A 13,833-nucleotide genomic window follows, 5' to 3' on the forward strand; every position below is an offset into this window, starting at 1 on the left:
TTGTATTCCGCATGAATGTGTCAGAAGTTCAGAACTATTGGAAGAAGAATCCTGAACAGGTGCGACCTGGTCGTACAGGAATTTTCCACTCTCGGTTCGAAAGCAGACAACGGAGGCGTAAATTGAAGAGTCCGAATCAATAATTAGGATGAGCTCAACATTTAAGCCTCATCAAAGCCCTATAGCACAGATTTATTCGTTTCCCGGCACAGGCGTTCCCTCACCTTCCGTCAAACGCCGTCCTTGAGAAGGAACGGTATTACTTTTCGCGCCATTCTTGCCTCTCGCATTAGTATGTGATCGCGCTTATATTCTGCTCTCGGTAGCACAGTTAAGCAATTCTTCAACATCGTAAATGAATCCCACACAAAACCCGTCATTATATTTTGCAACGGGTGGTGTAAGAACGCCTTGGTTCACAACCTTCCAGCGGGACCTCACGTACCCCCGAGTCATGTTGCCCTCTTCCTTGCACCTCTCCTGTCCCCTCTGACGTCAATGCCGTCTTGCGAAACCTCTCGCGGAATGAGACACAACTTTTTGGCATTCGTCACGGCTGCCCTGGGACTATCCGGTTGAGGTAAATTATGGCCACGACGAAACGGACGATACGAAGGCCCCAGTCTGCTGATGTGGCAGCTCACAGTTTGTGCATGCGACTTTCAGACAAATCAGAAGAAGAAAAAATATGCGTCGCTCTCCAGTTCTTTGCGCTTCCTTTGTCATCAAGGACGATCCGTCTCCTCATTCCTTTCTTTTTTTCGTCTGCCACCATTAACTTAAGCTTTAAAAAACTTGGGCAGGTCGGTACACTATATTTCTAAAAAAAACACTACAGTGTTGATAACAAAAAAGACAAAGGAAACTCAGAAGGGCAACAATTAAGACATCCGTTTTGAATGAACCGGTGGAAGAACTAAGGAACTAAGGTCCTTAGCCCTGGTCCTTAGCCCTGGTCCTTTTGGACGAACGTAATCGTTATCCGCAAACGTTGTTCGCGTTGTTGTGCGCTTGCCTTGTGTGTTGTGTTGTATTGTGTTATAACATTTTCTACAATAACTAGGGCAACTATCGAAGCCTAAATAGCATTTCAGTTACTGTCAAACTGTCGAAACGAAATCATACTTCAGTCGTATCACATTCAAGCATTATGCACATGGTTTTTAATCAACCAAATAACGAACTGTACATATCTTGCCAAGAGGCAACTGGTGGTGGTGGTGGTGGTGGCGATAGGGCTTGCCGTCAAGAGGTATGGTACCGCAATTGTTGCGGCGAATCACCTCATCCCACCGTCAATCATGTAGTTGTTGTTGCCAAGACATGTACTTCTTCTTCCGCGTACCTAAACATGCTGCATAGTTAAAATACAGTGCTGTTGTGCGATTTCTGTTTTTTGTTTCCTGTCTCTTCTGAGAGAACGTCTACCAAGGAGCGTTTGTAAGAAAGCGCCTCTTGCATAACCACGAGAATAACACCAGTGTCATTAGGGCACCAGCGACATCCTTGATGGCCGACCACTCTGGCTACAAGCCATATCCCTCCAACGTTTAGCCGTTCGCCGTGAAACTTATCAATGCTGTACCCGCTATGATTGTCTGAAGGCACGGGGCCTCCTAAGAATACGAGCGAATCGCTGAAATTGATCCTTTCGCGGCACATTAACGGTGTTTACGTGTATATATGATTTGAAGGACGCTTGATCGTTTTCATGATTGATCCTCGTCTGAAATGCATTCCTGATTCAAAATGCGCGTGAAACGTGTTTCTCTATGTTCGTCAATTAACTGACGCAATCAGTTGTACCGAAATAATGACCAGCAAGAAGCCATTCAGCCTGGTTATAATTCTGCAGGCCCTCGTCGTAATCGTGTGCAGTACCTTCAATTATGCATGCAGTTATTTGACGGCCACCGATTTGCTTCAGGCGCTTTAGTCGCACGTCGTTTGGTGCGTGCTATTATAGTCTCTCTCCCTCCATACAGTATAGCCACATGCACACTTAAAAATTAACTTCACCACATAGCACGCTGCTGGCCAACAATCATCTCGAACCACATCGTTCTTTTCCCTGATTTCCTGGAAACGGGGGGCGTACGCCATTTTTGTGGCATTCTGCAGTTCATATTTTCCGCAAAAACGGAGTACGCTCCCCCACCCCCCTCCCGTTTTCATCAAATCAATGTAGATAACGTTGTCACTCGGGACGATGGTTGGCTATAGAAGTGCGCTACCCGGTGAAGCTCTATTTTTTAGAACGCGCAGAAGCGTTGCACTCTTAAAACTAAGCTTCACTGCATAACACGGTGCTGTAAACCATTGATCCCGAATGACATCGGTCTCCCTCCTGGTTCGTCGAAAACGCGAAGCGTACGCTTTTCGCGACAGTCATGCAGTTATGTTAAGCGTCACAAAAAAGGCGTCAACATCATCATCACCAACTTATTCAGATAATACCGCGATGTGCCGTGAGGGTCCTAAACATCCTGCCGCCTCCCTCATGCAGCACGTGCATCACACTGTGACCTGTCGTGCGTACAGGGTTCGTAATTATCGCGACTGCGCCGCTATGCATTCGGTAATGGCCAGATGTGCAAACCTTCAAAACGATGCAGTCGGAGCGTATAGGCACGCCATGATACAAAACGAGCCTGTATACAACAAAGAAGGCAGGAAACTTGAGAGGGAAACAACGTAACGCTCCACTCACGGATTAAATCGATCATGATCGCAAAAGTGCTAATTCGCATTTTACGATCCTGATCTTTTGGCAAGTAAAGGGAAAATTCCGGTAGCGTTCCGTGGCGCATCCTAACGGGTCCCCTAACGGGTCCCATGCATGGCCAGCTATATACGACAACTGACTTGCGATTAACCGTTGCGTTGGCAACCGTTGCTTCCATTAAAAACAAAACCAGTTTTTTTTTTATTCGGTGGGAAAAACGAAAGCGTTGCTTGGTATGCGAGCAAGAGATAAGGTCAGCAAAATATTATATCGTTCACGCACGGCTGCGAAGTAACTGTGCAGGATGAATTATACAACATTTATGTATCACAGCTTTTCAGTATGTGGTTGGATTAAGCTTACTTTTTTGTAACTGGTAAATTGACTTTTCAAATATCGTAGTGTTGCGTTTACGATGCTTGCAACTCACCTTCGATTCTTTTAGAGGAACCTTTCATATACTTATTAATAGTATGCGCTGCAGCAAGCATTCTGGTATGATCCAAATCACTCAACTGGATTTCGGTTGTTGTGTTACAGTTGTCGCTGCAAGTACCTCTGATGTCCCTTCGGAATCTGTCCTGCCCGGACCTGACGAAAGCAGAGGACGACACCCAGCAGCTGAGTCCAAAACACAAGACGCTAGAGAGGGCACCAAGCTTGGGGGATTCCATTGCCAACTGCAGCGACACCATCTCGCTCTATTCTGACTTGGTATGTGCACTTTATTTCTATAATAGCCCTTTTTATGCAGAAATATATCTGGGTACGTTAATGACACGACAAAGTGATAAAGTGTTTCATTCGAGTTCGCGCCCTGTGGCGATGTCTTGCCACAGGACTTCCCAAAGGCTGAGGAAACCCCGTATGCTTTCCGTAGAGGGACACATTCCCCTGGACAACCAGGTCCCGATAGCCAGAGGCATTCCCATCCAAGCAGCACAACATCTTCGCCCAATACCAGAACAATATTGGCAATACTGGCACAATATTGGTGTAATCTTAGTCCAATATTGTGTCGACATTGCTAATATTGGTGCAATATTGGGCTGTTGTGCTGCTTGGGTACAGTCCTCTCCCAGTGCTACCACAATCATTAGGTCCCCTGTCAGCCCGATACTGTTGTACAAGCTCCGTACTCGGAAGTCATCCCCATATCATCGTCATCATGTATTTCTCTCTCCCTCTCCGTACTCGACTTTATTTATGTTGTTCTTTTGCTTGTCTTTCAACGTTGCTGTTCAGCTGTTTAATGATGGGCAAATCTGAGTAACATTCCAGCGCAACAGAATAAAGGAGTTCCCCGCAAGGACACCTTTGCGTGGAGAAGGGCGGCGCAACCAACATATTAACGCTGGGTCTGTGGTGACACAGTGGTAGCATTGTAACACGAACTGTTACGGGAGACGCAGAGTTGAAATATACTCGGCGCACATGCCCACGAAGTCTGCCCAGAACGCACGAAAACCACGAGCAGAGAAACGCCTTAGAAAAACGATAGCGTCGTGAAAAGAAAAGAAAAAAAAACTCTCGCGGTGCGGATGGGGGGACATATTTGAACAAACAGAGGAAAGGTCAATCAAAGTTTATATGCTATTCCATAGAAAAAAAAGAGAAAAGAAAGTAAAAAGAAGAAACCAAAAAAGAGACAAGACTTCATTGATGTTCAACTTCAACTTCATTCGGTCCTATAAATGAACCCAGAGCACTGGGGAAAAGCTACTGACTGTTCCGTGACTGATCCAGTGTAATACGTCACTCATGCGGTTAAGCACTCGTAGATATGTAACTTCGTATAATACAGCAATCGTTCGTCTCCCCGTTAATACGACACTGGCTTAGATTCAGTTCGGACTGGGCAACTTCCGTTTTGTTCCGCCCGAGTCCGCGGGGCTACATCCACGGCGGTATACGTTTTGCCAAGTAAAGCAAACGACAATACGTTGGTTACCTAGGCAGCCCTCACACAGTTGAACTATTCCAGTTCTTCGAAAAAGGACAAACAGGCATCGCTAGAAACGTCGCACGTAAACAACTTCGCCTCCGTGGCGCTACGTGCCCGTAAATAAGGTCATGGAAAAGCGGAAGGTTTCTGTCTTTGTGCCGGTGAATATGGTACAAGCCCTTGAAAAAAAGGACGGCTGCCTCTCTCCCCCTCGCGGGTAAATAGAAATGCGCGAATTAAGATAATAACCGGGAATTATTTTTGTGAGCAACAACCCACGCTCCTGCGGCGCATACGGGACGAATTAAGAAACAGTAGCTGGAAATTGTCATGCTGTAACGCGGGCTGGTATGGAATCACGACAGAGCATGACAACGTGGGATACACAATGGTATCTGATAAAAAACTGCACGAATGCAGGCTAGCTGGTGGTGGTGGTGGTGACTCACCATTAATTCATCCTCTCATATTAACCTCTGTGAAGTGGGGTAGGGTCCTGTGACTACTACGGGGGAACATCCCATGTGATCATCACTTCTCCCTCATTTATTGTTGCTGTTGGTGATGGATAAACTTTATAAACTTCGCGCGCAAAATACGACGCTACACAGTCGTCGGCGTACGCTTTGTATTTTTCTCCTTAAAAGACAAAATGAAAAGCAGCCGATGCGATGGTTCCTTGTTCTGCTTCGTATGTTGTAGTATAAAGAAAGAAAATTCAAGACAAAGTAAAGTATGTAATTTTTATAGGAAATTATGTAAAATATACAAAAATTAAGGATAAAGTAGCAAGATAACGAAAAGCAAAGGCGTCCGTGTGTATGTATGCATTTGCTTCTACCGCTAGTCTTGAATGGGGAAGCATGAATGTTTGAAAGGAAAAAAAAATTACGGACGAGGATATAACATGCACCTGGGTTTCACCGACCCGTTAACAAAGTCGGGTGTTCAAATAGCCCCATTAACTTGTATGGGACAGTGTGCTTTTCCCAGTCAAAATTATATTTGAAAAAAAAAACGACAAATAACAAATTATAAGAATAACAACTAAAACGAACAGCACACCGACGAGAACGTCTGTGGTATGGACGATGCCTAAGGACGCCTGTAGACTTATCTTTTATTCTGGTTGTGTCGTAACTGAACGCAAATGGAGTGGAATGTCTGTCCCTTGCGGTGTTGTTCCCGGGAACATTTTTTCCTAAAAAATGTGCGATTGATTTGTTTCTCCTTCTATTTAGGGTACTGATGACCAGGACGACTTCCTGAAGAACTGCGACAACCTCAAGCGAAGTCGCTACTTCGACGACAGTGAGGACTCTTCCGACTGCAGCCAGATGGATATCATGGCGTCGGGTGAGGGCGCGCTTTCGCTTTCAGTTCTTATCACGCTGAATCTGCAACCTTCTCTTGTCGCGCCATCGCAGTATCTTACGTCGGCGTTCGCGTCTATTTTCAAGACCAACGTGTATACGACTCGTAGTACGTTTGTAGGAACGTCGTAGTCCGTAACAGATATCGGATATTAAACACAAATTGATTAACGTTTCCGGATGTAGAGGAGACAAGAATCTGTAAAGCTCGAGGCTGCAATTATCCGTGTTACGTCGTAACACAGGCGTGCGTGCGTAACACAGGATATCTCGCGTCAAGAATTACGGAGCGGCGTCTAAGAGCGTAGTACGTGACCGTGTTGGGACTAACCTCTCTATACTTTTCTGTTTATTTTATATCTAATCTAATCCAACGTACTGCCTCTACTTTGAAGTGCCACTTCCTGTAAACCGCGCTTTGTAATTGGTCAGGAAAGCGACAAGGATGTTTCTGCGTTGGAATGTTTATCTCCGTGTCTCACTGTGGATGTCACTGAACGTTTGTCTGTAACGACTGTTTCTCCAGGATATCGTAACGATGACGACTCCATCAGCCTACAGAATTCTCAAAGGTCCTCCGACAGCCTGCAAAGCTCGCCAAAAATGAGCCCCAAATATTTCCCAGAGCTAAGGAAAAGGTGAGGCCCATAAAGATTGAAAACTTGGCCCTTGAGCGGCAGTCCGTCTCCGTTAAGTCCGTATTGCTGACGCGCTTTACCTCTTGCCAACAGGAAGAAATCACCAGCGCCTCTGAGCCCTCTGACTGTACAGCAGAACGTTCAGATTCCAAGCATCACTATTACCAGTGGTAAGGACCTGATCCGTCCCGGCGTGAAAGAACCGAGCGATGGATCAATGATACGAAATGTCGCTGCGGCGATCAAAATCACTTACGGCACCTGCTCGATGCTTTACAGGAACCCCAACTCAAGAACACAAAGATGTCAAAGTTGCAGATGTTCTCGCGGCTGGTTGTGCTGCCCTGAAGAAATGGCTCCAAGAGCTCCAGGAAGACTTCTCCGAATGCACTGTCATTGACGTTCCGGAAAATCCTCCGAGCGACGACTTGGGTGTATTCTCTCTCAAGTAGTAAGTGTCAAGACGATCGCATATAGTTGAAAGTACGATACGTGCATGTGTGTGTAAATTATTGCAGTTATCAGTATTGTCCCGCTTATCGCTCAACGATTTTTGACATGGCTCTAAAATGTGTGTACCCTTCCTTTACAGCACAAAGGATACTCTGATGCGATTTGGTAAGTACCTGCTCTGTCCCTCACATATGTGCAGTTGTACCCTTACGTGACGATTTTGCGTCTTTAAATTTGTATTCGCTAATGTCCGCTTTTATTTTTTCAACAGCTTGCGTCGATAGTTCAGCGAAGATAGTTCAACACGAAATGTACAAGCTCATACAGTGGAAGTCTCCTCTGCAAACCCTACTTGTCATAATGGTAAGAACAGGACGTATGATATACGCGGAGCGGCAGGGATCCATCTTTGCAGCCATGATAATATTGAATAGAACTGAATGATCGTCATCGGAGAAAACGTAGTTTATCTTGGCAACATTGGGCGCAACCTGGGCACATGGCTTTGCCGAGGCATACCACATTCTAAGAAGAAGAAATAAACATAGTATGTTTTAGGTCTTTTATGGACTGGCATCCCCATAATCATATTCGACCCTTCCGAGACGATATGTATTGAAGTGTATGCAAAGTTTTGGAAACCATTTGCAGATCTAGGGAGCAGATTTCAGTGTCAGGCGACTAAGATGAAGCTGTGATTAGTCTCCAATTCACTCTTCCTTCGTCTTTTTTTTTTATTGTCGTGTGTAGTTACTAAATGAAACAAAAAATCGCGTTCTGAAATCCCGTTGTCGGCCCATGGATCGATTCCCTTTATCCAATGGTGTGTTCCTCGTGCACGATGATGTGCTTCAGCTTATTGTGCCACGCCACAAAATTGCCAACCTATCTTGAGCCCGCTATCGCGTTATCAATGGATAGGCACGTTAACCATTGTGCTACAAGGCCGATATCTAGGGTTCCGCGTTTTCGGCATTTATTCCTGGGGAGATTCGGCGGGCGTTTTTCGGCATTTATGTTTTGTCAAATTCGGATAGTTTCGGCATTTTAAAACGTTTCCGAAAAAAGAGATGTCGGAAAATCGGTGGCTATGCCTAGGGAGAATGACTATGTAAGGAGAGCGGCTTGGTAGAAGCATATTGAGAATGCAAAGCATTTCCTTTCATTTGTTGGGGGACTGATGAAAGTGTTACAGAGGAATGTTTTTCCCTGGCCTACAGACTAGCAGCTCCACGGGGCGGTATTCCCTGCACTTCACCTGGAAACGAGGTGAAGGAAAAACGAAAAATGTGATGCCCCGGAGGGAGAAAAGTGTAATCTTGTCCCGGCATTTTCGGCATGTAGCACCGTATGCAAGAGTACAATTCGGAGATTTTCGGAACATGCCGAAAACACGTAACCCTACCGATATCATATCCTTGCAATATTAGTGGGAATAAACAGTGTAATAACGTTCGTTAATTTTTTTTTTCTCCCGTCGCGAGGTATTGTTATGGGATAACCATTTTTTCCTTGTTTTGAGAGCTGGTCCTGGTTAGAGAAAGCAGATGCCAAGGATGCTCTAACACGATTGTTCTATGTGCTGCATAATCTCAGCATCTTGAGCATGGTTCTACGTCAGTGAAAAACTAACGTTTTCCTATTCTTTTTTTTTTCTTTTTCTTAGGCACTACTACACAGCCTTTGGAACGAATATCTAATTACGCTTATCTTCTTGGGAGTCGTCTTCGGACTTCTTAGGAGTTTCATAAACATGAGGTAAAAGGAATTCTACTTGAAACCGCTTTGCGCGCCACTGTGCGTTGTCGCTTAGATGGTGTGACTCACTGTTTTTATTTGCTTCCTCTCCCTCTCCTTTGACCATTAGGGGCTTCCTGGGACCAGTAGAAAGTGGATTCACGGTAAGCACAACTCATTGTACCAATTTTTTACCACCCAATAACGTGTTTTACTAACACATCATGGCATAATAACAGCGATTTCCCAAAGGAGTGTTGCTAAACATCTTACCTTTTTGTCCTTTTCAGACGGACTACAAGAAGCTGGGTGCCGACAAGGTTTCTGCCATCATGTCATTAAACTTAAAAATAGCGGTAAGCATTGTTGAACGACTGCCATTTCTGAACGTAACACGAACTGCGTATATATCTTATGGCTACATCTCCATGTACGTTTCTACAGCTGAATTTACTATCTTCGCAGAAAACATTCCACATGCTGTCCGACATCTTCGACAAGGGCATAAGGTACGCAACGTTTCACCATGCACGATAAGCTATATACGACAGCCGATAGTCTTGTTCGCGCATGAGATGATCACTGTCTAACGTGTATCGCCTTTCTCTTTTCAGTCTATGGACATGGAGAAGACCTGTGACCACAGCGAAGATCCTCTTAGCCGCGGTCGTTCTCCTGGTTTACTCGTTGCTGAGACCTCCAGCGGAAGTGGTGAAAATTATAGGTACGCTACCTGGCGGGAATATAGACGCTCTGAATGCTGCTTGTGACTTTAGAACGCACGAGCCCTATACAGAGGAACTGCTTCTTATTTTGCTTACGGAACTGCAGGAACCGCGGTCACTGTGAAGGTGTTTCTCTTGGACTACGTATTCGTACGATTCCCTCGAGTCAGGGCCAAGTACGACCTCGTCTGGATCTTGTGGAACGAGCTGCCAACTGGACCGGAGATTGAGAAAGAAAAGCGATTGATTCGCAAGCGTGAGAAGATCAGCCGCAAGAAGTCAGATGTAAGAGACACATCCCACCTGCATTGACTTAAATACCTGTTTTGGAGATTATAAGAACTGCGACTATATTCCACGGGCGTTTCACAGAGGACTTATCCAGAAACTCCTTTGTAGTTTGAGTATCGCAGCGGAGATTTGCTTCTTTAAGTGGGATAGCGACCTATGACTGTGCAAGTGTTGACTGATATTGTAAACGCGTGCTCCATGATTTGCGTTCAAACTTGACTGTATCGTTCCCTTGATTTACAGAACTCTGTGAGCCAGGCACCCACGATTACCATCAACAACAACGTCATTGTGGACAGTCGCGCACCGTCCCCAGTTTCGGACAAAGAATGCGGCAATGACACCAACGATAAGATCAATTCCATCTTCGAAATCCCGAACTCTGAGAAGATTGTACAAGGTAAGCCCCGCATATATATAGCTTCGTGCTCGGCACGTCTAAACTCTCTCTTCAACACGAGCCGACACAAGATAATATGTAGAGATAAAATGCGCATATGAAATATACGTCTTTTTTTTTTTAGGCTGGGAACAAGGCAAGAAGTGCACACTCATAAACAAGGAGCGAGCCTTCACGTCCGCCTTTCGCAATGGTCGCCTCTACCTCACTCAAGGGTAAGTTCCATTGGTCTGCGCAGTGACGCTACGACGAGAGGCGTGCGGGGGCGCGGTTCTGGTTTGCGAGTCTCCGCAGAAAAAATAAAAAAAAAAATAAAACATAGTGTAATAAACAAAAAAAAAAGTGAAAGTAAGTTAAAATAAAACAAGAATTCGTGCCTCGGTCAACGTCTACTATAGGGTGAGCCATAATTGGGAGCATGCAGTTACTCCAAAACTCCCTTGCATTACTCTGCCTTTAGTTGACTATTGGGGAACTGTGGCAATTGTGGATGGCATAACGTTCCTGATAAAGTTTGTATGCTGAAAACTGAAAAAAAAAAGAAAAGAACGTAAAAACGTGTGAACTAAATTACTTCACCGCGTAGATATTTTTCCAACGGATGCGGATATATCTGTAGGAACGTGTTCCAGGAAAGAGTCTAGTGTTGGAATCATCCACGGGAACAACTGGCCGAGCGGCCCGTGCGCCGTGCATTTATTAGCGCGTAAAAACTGAACGAGCGCTGATGGCACTGGAGATGGAGCCGCTCGCTGCACATCTGTTTGAACTAGCGCGCTTGCGGGTGAGGTCTGCGATCTGTCATGCGCGGATACATGTGCGGATGTGGATAGTGTGATTCTTATTCTTATTCGCGCTCCTCTCTAGCTATAACAGAGCCTGATGCATAACCTTTTTCTTTGACGTTGTCCAAGTACTTTTAAAAGCTGTCGGCTATTGCTAACCGTGCTAGCCGCTGTACATCCGCTCCGCGATCGTTGTATCCGATAGCCTCTACGAGGTCACCAACTTTCTATTACGTAATGCGTCGTCACCACAAGAGTACCTATCCAAAAGAGACAGTACATTTATGCTTGATTCCTTCTCCCTCTCTCTTTCTTTCGTTTTCTATTCGTACTTTTAAAACGAGCCGCATCGATGCTCATCGAGAAAGAACAATTTTTTGGCGCGTGACAACAGTCGGTAGTGCACATGCCCGCGCATTTTAACTAGACGGAACATAGACCCCACCAGTGGCGTAGCAAAGGTAGCGGTTCAGGAGGTTTAACCCCCGTAAATCGTAATTTTGATAGTGCATTTGGGAGAGGGATACGAAGTTGAAATCGTCCTGCATTATATGTACATAGAGTACCTGTATAGTGCCCTCCCAATATATATTTCTGGGTGCGTTACTGGTTCCCACTGGTGCTAAAGCAAATGACATTACCAAGACCATCGCCCCCATGAAAGACTTTATCCTGACTCTCTGGTGTTAAACCTTCCATGTTTCTTACAGGCACTTGTTGTTCCTGAGATACAAGACTCGGCACCCAAAAAACCTCGTGCTACCACTGCGAGAGATTGCCCACCTGGAATGTGTAAGTTTCTGGAAAAGTCATTTTTTCTCGCTCTATTATCCTTTTTTTATTATTATTTTTATTATTATTATTACTATCATTATTATCATTATCATCATTTAGACAGCATCCGCAGGAGAGACTTTTTTTTGCGAGCTGCCGGCAGAGGCGCAAATGCGAGGGGGGAATGAAAGGTGATGAAGTCACGGATAGTTGTGTACACGTGACTATCTCGGCCTTGGGTCACGCGATCACGCCCCCTCTGCCCCCCCCACCCCCCCTCCGTACTCCCCGCGCCGCGAGAACGTTCTGTCCGCTCGCTATAGAATATTTCTCTCGACTGCTCACGTAATCCGGCTCACTTTTGCTAGCAACTTCTCCACAGTCTGCCCGGGCTCGTTTGGATGCTTTTGTAATAGTACGCTATGGAAGTAGGCCAGTGGCCTGTACCCCCCCCTCCCCCCAGTTTCCCCCTTTCACCAAATGCCCGTGAAGTGACCCAGTGGGTCATTTTCCTAAAGAAGGGGTCAATATTCCATGGTGAGGCACATGTGGTTTCTTCTACAGTCAAACTCCTTTATAGCGAACACCTTTTTAACGAAAATACCACTACAGCAAATTTTTTTGCGGTCCCGCTGGAGCCCTATAGGTCCAATAATGGACATCCTTTTCAACGAAAATACCTTTACTGCGAATTTTTTTTGCTGTCCCCTGAGTTTCGTTGTAAAGGAGTTCGACTGTATTGGCGTATACCGGACCACGAATATTTCAACCCGTTTATTGCTGCGTTATGAGTGGGCAGACACTTTATCACGTGGTTTCTCCGAACTTTACCCTCTCCCCCACGCAAATGCAAACCGCGTAGCCTACACTCTTAAAAATGAACTTCACCACATAGCACGCTCCTAGCCAACCCGAGTGACATCGTTTCCCGCCCCTCCCCCGATTTGTTGAAAATGGGAGGCGTACACCTTTTTGTGACACTAACAACTCAGCAACAGCTTTGCGCATTTTTTAATTCGGCAGAACAAGAGCTGAGGCATACTACAGCATAAAATATCAAATTGAGAAGAGCGTAGGTTGCAAAGCGTAGCCTCGTTTCTATGGCGACGCACATCAATCTCTCCAGTGGCAATTGTTGTGGGCGGGGTATATTATGTATTACCGTATTTACCCGCATAATGTTTTGTCTGTATTTCAAATACTTCATGCAACAGCCTTTTGCACATACAGGGTTCTGTGGCATAACACATTACAAAACACACATTATATAATGCTATAACAACAACGTTCTTGTAGTACTACGTATTTTGTATAAAACATCTTAGCACCTGGCCGTCTTGTCTCACTGATGCCAAAGGGCAAAACAGTGCTCAAGAAATTCACATAGTATGAATCTGGACAATGCATGATGCAATGCAAGCGGGGTGCAATTAACATGTGCCAAAGCATCATAAAGAAGCATGTAACATAAAGAGGATAGTGCTGCAATGATGGCTTTCACATTAATCCATGTGCTCCCGTTTATTTTGCAGGGAAAGCCCTACTCGTGGCTGCATGGTGATACAATGTCTCTCATCGTCAAGATGAGGAACAATGCTGTAAGTATGCACTCGCTAATAATGACGAATTCAATTGAGAAATAGCAAATTTAGCCTCACGACTTGCATGGGCGAAGTGCCTACTCTCAGCGTTGTTGTACAGTTGGCACCCGCAATGGAATATCGTCAATCTTCTGTGGGAGCAAAGCGCACCTCAAAGATATCGGCAACCTGTGAATTATAGACTGTGGCGCCAATTTGTTAGTGCAGCATTAATTTTTGACCTACCAAAAATACAAATCCCGAAAAACTCGCCAATATTAGCCTCCTGAGCTCTCCCTCACGTACCTGTTTTCTTCTGTCCCGTTTGCTTGTTTTGCCCCATGCTAACCCACAAATTGTTAGGTAAAAATTTTTGACCTCTTGAAGCAACTGTTTTGTCTCTCCTC

The 13,833-nt window shown here is 45.2% G+C and overlaps 1 protein-coding gene across 7 annotated transcripts in view; it reads left to right on the plus strand.

The window, feature by feature from the left end:
* The window catches only part of LOC135400364 (GRAM domain-containing protein 4-like), a 37,549-nt gene that overhangs the window by 22,808 nt on the left and 908 nt on the right, over positions 1–13,833 (plus strand). For 6 of the 7 annotated variants that reach the window (XM_064632207.1, XM_064632204.1, XM_064632209.1 and 3 more), the window contains exons 2-18: positions 3,266–3,439; positions 5,912–6,026; positions 6,570–6,681; positions 6,775–6,851; positions 6,961–7,132; positions 7,274–7,299; positions 7,406–7,497; positions 8,801–8,892; positions 9,002–9,035; positions 9,162–9,227; positions 9,316–9,380; positions 9,486–9,595; positions 9,703–9,881; positions 10,131–10,287; positions 10,412–10,502; positions 11,783–11,864; positions 13,379–13,444. In XM_064632207.1, the coding sequence (XP_064488277.1) occupies positions 3,266–3,439; positions 5,912–6,026; positions 6,570–6,681; positions 6,775–6,851; positions 6,961–7,132; positions 7,274–7,299; positions 7,406–7,497; positions 8,801–8,892; positions 9,002–9,035; positions 9,162–9,227; positions 9,316–9,380; positions 9,486–9,595; positions 9,703–9,881; positions 10,131–10,287; positions 10,412–10,502; positions 11,783–11,864; positions 13,379–13,444 (1,710 nt within the window). The remainder of the gene's footprint in view (positions 1–3,265; positions 3,440–5,911; positions 6,027–6,569; positions 6,682–6,774; positions 6,852–6,960; positions 7,133–7,273; positions 7,300–7,405; positions 7,498–8,800; positions 8,893–9,001; positions 9,036–9,161; positions 9,228–9,315; positions 9,381–9,485; positions 9,596–9,702; positions 9,882–10,130; positions 10,288–10,411; positions 10,503–11,782; positions 11,865–13,378; positions 13,445–13,833) is intronic. The other variant, XM_064632205.1, reaches the window with a different exon arrangement.

Source organism: Ornithodoros turicata, chromosome 7 (genome assembly GCF_037126465.1).
Source record: "Ornithodoros turicata isolate Travis chromosome 7, ASM3712646v1, whole genome shotgun sequence".
NCBI lineage: Eukaryota > Metazoa > Arthropoda > Arachnida > Ixodida > Argasidae > Ornithodoros > Ornithodoros turicata.